At 52.2% G+C, this 4,131-nt stretch overlaps 1 protein-coding gene across 1 annotated transcript in view; it reads right to left on the bottom strand.

Annotated features, from left to right (window-relative positions):
* Positions 1–3,751, bottom strand: part of Rhoq (ras homolog family member Q) — a 37,133-nt gene extending 33,382 nt beyond the window's left edge. The window contains exons 1-2 of the mRNA XM_005354706.3: positions 3,607–3,751; positions 3,011–3,069 (exon numbers count right to left, since the gene is read on the bottom strand). Of these exons, the coding sequence (XP_005354763.1) occupies positions 3,011–3,069; positions 3,607–3,748 (201 nt within the window). The 5' untranslated portion in view covers positions 3,749–3,751. The remainder of the gene's footprint in view (positions 1–3,010; positions 3,070–3,606) is intronic.
* Between the last annotated feature and the right edge of the window lie 380 nt (positions 3,752–4,131).

Here is a 4,131-nt window from a genome sequence, read left to right as displayed (position 1 = left end):
TTCTCTCTCTCTCTCTCTCTCTCTCTCTCTCTCTCTCTCTCTCTCTCTCTCTCTCTGCTACTAGCAGCAAAGGTCAAGTGACAGCAGCCAGGTCAAGAAGGCCAAAGGTCACCAACTAACACCCCCTCCCCCCGACCCAACTGGTAGATTCCTAATATGTCAACTGGGCAAATGATGCTTATTGCTTTGCACTTGACTGGAGTCATCAAGAAAGTCAAGACTGAAAAAGTGGACTAGGGGTGCCAGCCTGAGGGTGGCACGGCTGCACTTCTTTAAGTAGGTATGCCAAGCGCCCACACGCATGAGCAAACAGTTTGGAGAGAAGGCAATGCCTTCCAGTGCTATGATCTTCCTCCTCATCCCTCTGTCTCTGGGACAGAAGAACCAACAGAAACCTGCATATGCCCCTTGCTTCTCAACTTCTCCACGGAACCCGAAACGATTCCTGTGGCTCCACACATCTGCTAACGCTTCTAGTAGAATCTAGCAACTTTAGGCATGCAGGATACATATGTCCTCTTCCACTTGTGACACCCCCGTTACCCTGCCCACTGCAGAGCACAGTAATCTCTTGTAATACCGTTTGCACGCCTACTATATACAAAGAACTGTGGACGCCAACTGTTTCTGCAAAGGTTAATGAATTTAAGGCAGCCTACAGCTCTGCAGTGCAGATGCTAATTGTCTACATTTTACTATTACAGAGAAAGTAAATAACTCAGCTAGAACCACACACAAGGTAGAGACCTGAACCCAAGACGTTTTGGTCTCAAAGCCCATAGTCTTTCCTCTATTGTCTGTCTGAAAATCCTCAACAGGTAAGTATGTGTATATATGTCTATGCATTTATTTACCACTATTAGTATCATAAAAGGAATCAGATACCTATTCATAGAGAAGTGGGGTTTTAATAATCAACACAGAAATCTATGTAAGACGCATGAACAATCATTTGGTCCAGACTTTTACATACACTCACAACAGCAGTGGCAGGCCCCTAACTTAAATGTCTTCTTTTGTGTTCCCCAGTTGCTTAGCATGATACAATGGTCCTACTATGTTGTCTGCTAATGATTAAGTTTACTTCTTACCAGTGGAATGAATTATCCATAACTTTAACCCCAAATCAAAGGTACCAGTGAATAAGTGAAAAACCACCGGAGCCGACCACCAGGTAGCACAGGACCCCATCACATCCTCCCCACCTTCACTCTGTCTACGACCACCAAGAGAATGACTAAAACTTCAGGTATTCTATGCACACAAGCAATCTGGCCAACCCGGGGAGCATCCCGGCACGTGCCAGGACCTCGAATTGGAGTGGTGCAAGGGTCTTCATCCCAGCAGCAAGCTCTAGGGAGCTGCACACCCTGAGATGTACATACATAGGCATATGGTCAATAGTAACGGATCTCTCTATAAACAGAACTCTGACGTTCACACGTCCTGTTAAACAAGGCGCCTGATTGAAACGTGATCACCACAACAATGAAATGAGGTAGTATAAAACGTTAAAAATAGAAACTCCCCCCCCCAACTTTATTTTCAACTAATATCAACTTCTTATCTATCAACAGCACAACTTAAAAGTTGGTGGTATCTGGCTGAGTTCCACTCCTTGCCTTCCATAACTGGCTAAGGCGGGGGACATTGAAAGACTAGCCAAATCAGGCCCCCAAATCTGTGAATCAGACCTGGCTGGCTTGGGCACCTTCATGACAGGGAATGTCCTCTGGCCTTTAAATCGCCAGTTCTCCAGGCTCAGATGTTCCACTAATGGTTTAGAAATCAGGGCCACAGCAAGTCCTCCCCCCCCCCAACGAAAACCTCCAACCCACAAGATATTTCTAGACTTTGGTATAGAATCTGAGAGCACACAATTCCAAAAGGCAAATCTAAACAAACAACATATTTGGCATATAGTATCTATGGTGGTCATAGTTTTCTTCTCCTTCCTTCCTTCTTCCTTTCTTTATCCACCTCCTTTCTTTTTCTTTTTCAAGCCCCTGTGCACAAATAAAGCAGCTCAGTGATTGAATTTCCCCCAGAGCCAGTCGCGGGCCTTCAGTGGCTCGCACATCCTCAGAGTCCTCAAGTCTACACTATACACAGAAACTTCTTCCTGAGACTGCAGGCCAAACAGCAGAGCTGAATTCTGCAAAACTTCATCATCTTAGCCCCAGAGGAAAGAAAGTGGGTCTGGCAAGGCGGCTGAGCTGGATCAGGGAGGGAGAGAGAAAGAACAAGCGCCTTAATCCTTCAAGGAAAATGGCCTGGCCCTTCAGGTTTGCAAACACTAGCCAGCGGCAGAAGGGAGAAGTGTTCCTTTCCTCTCTGCAGGATAATCTCTCCAAAGAAAACACAGTCACCTGGCCCTCCAGGGGGAAGAAAGCTCTTCCTCCAAGATTCACGCTGAACTCTTAACCCTAGCCTCCCTGCACCCCAGGGAGTGGCTGATAGTTGTCGTTTCTTTCCTTTTCCCCTGTGGTCCTCTGGCAACACCACAAATTACGTTTTCAGGGACTGGAGTCCCAGAGTGCAATGATATTGTAATAAACATAACCAGAACCAAGTGCCTTCCCATCATGTTAGATGATGCCATTTCCTACCAATCAGGCTCCTCGGGCAAGCAGACCACTCACCAATGAGGGACCAGACAGAGGCTGTGAGGGGGGGGGGGAGACCTGGTCATCAGCAACTAAAAATAAGAGCGCTTCACCATTGGCCGCCGCCACTTTGCAACAGGAGTTGGAACCCACACAGCAGGCAACACACAGAAAGACCCATACAGTCAAAAACTTTCACGTCCCGGGGGTTCACACTGGTCTGCATTTTCTTTTTGGTTTGTTTCCTTAATTTGCTGACTTAAGAAAAAAAAAAACTGATCCTGAAGGAGCCCCTGGAAGACACACCCTCCCAGTCAGACACCTCAGTTTCTCAAGGCCCTTCAGTCATACAGCATTGGCGAAGGGTGGGGGTAAAGGAACCGGCCAGAGGCCAAGACACTCACCTGTCCAGCTGTGTCATAGAGTCCCAGGAGGTACTGCTTGCCCCCCACGGTGACGCTGACTGCAAGGACAGAAGTGGGGGTGGGGAGAGAAGCTCACAATGACCAGAGGTCGAGCAATTTCGCTTCCCACAGGACCCTCCTTTCCCAAGTCACTGGGAGGTGTGTGGGTGCTCCCAGGAAGAGAACACCCCCGTTTTGTGTCCAGCTTTTTGTCATGTGGCATAAGATCTAGGTGTAATGTGGACCCCTGCTATCCACCCGTCTTCTCCCAAGTCCCAAAGCCACGTCTATCCTAGTGTCCCCAAATGTCTCCCCCACAGGGGCTTTGAGAAGCTAAGAGAAGCAACCGTGGGAAGGTCAAGGAGGGCGCTCAGGGAATTGAGAAGTGTGGGAGAAGGGGCGAGGGGGAAGATAGGAAGGGAGTGGGAGCTGCTTCGAGGGGTTAACCAGAGTCACAGTCTGGAGGGGGGGGGCAGGCAGAGGGTGAGGCGGGGGAAGGGAGCACGCTCAGGGGAGGCAGCCAGGGGGCTCAGCCAAAGTTGATCCAAAGTTCCCGGCCCGGGATCAGCCCCTTAGTCAGCAGGGCAGAGACTTACCTGCGTAGTGGTCGAAGACAGTGGGCACGTATTCCTCAGGGAAGGCGTCGTTGGCATAGCTCATGAGCAGGCACGTCTTGCCCACCGCCCCGTCGCCGACCACCACGCACTTGAGCATTAGCGCGCCAGGCCCGTGAGCCATGCTGCGGCCGGCCGGCCTCGGGGCATGGTCCCCCCGGAGCCCCCGCCCCGGCCCCGGGCTCAACCCCAGCCCGCCTGGGGGGTCCGCCGTCGCCGCCGCTTGGCGCAGCAGGGCCGCCCCCCTGGCCCCATAAAGCGGTTCCCCTCACCGGAGGGGAAGGTGCGGCGGGCCCGGGGTTCTGCTGCCGCCGCTTCGATCGCTGCCCCGCTCCCCGCCCTGGCCCCGCTCGCCGCGTCCGCCTGATGGCCCCGCCGCTCGGCGCCCGTACCCGCTCCCGGGCCCGGCCTCCCCAGAAGGATCCGCCGGATCATAAGACTGTCCGGCCCCAAGGGAGTCGGCAACTTTGGGGAGGGCGGCGGAGGGGAGGGGCCAGGCGGCTCTGC

This window comes from Microtus ochrogaster, chromosome 16, assembly GCF_000317375.1.
Source record: "Microtus ochrogaster isolate Prairie Vole_2 chromosome 16, MicOch1.0, whole genome shotgun sequence".
Lineage (NCBI taxonomy): Eukaryota > Metazoa > Chordata > Mammalia > Rodentia > Cricetidae > Microtus > Microtus ochrogaster.
This window is presented reverse-complemented; position numbering and strand designations above follow the sequence as displayed.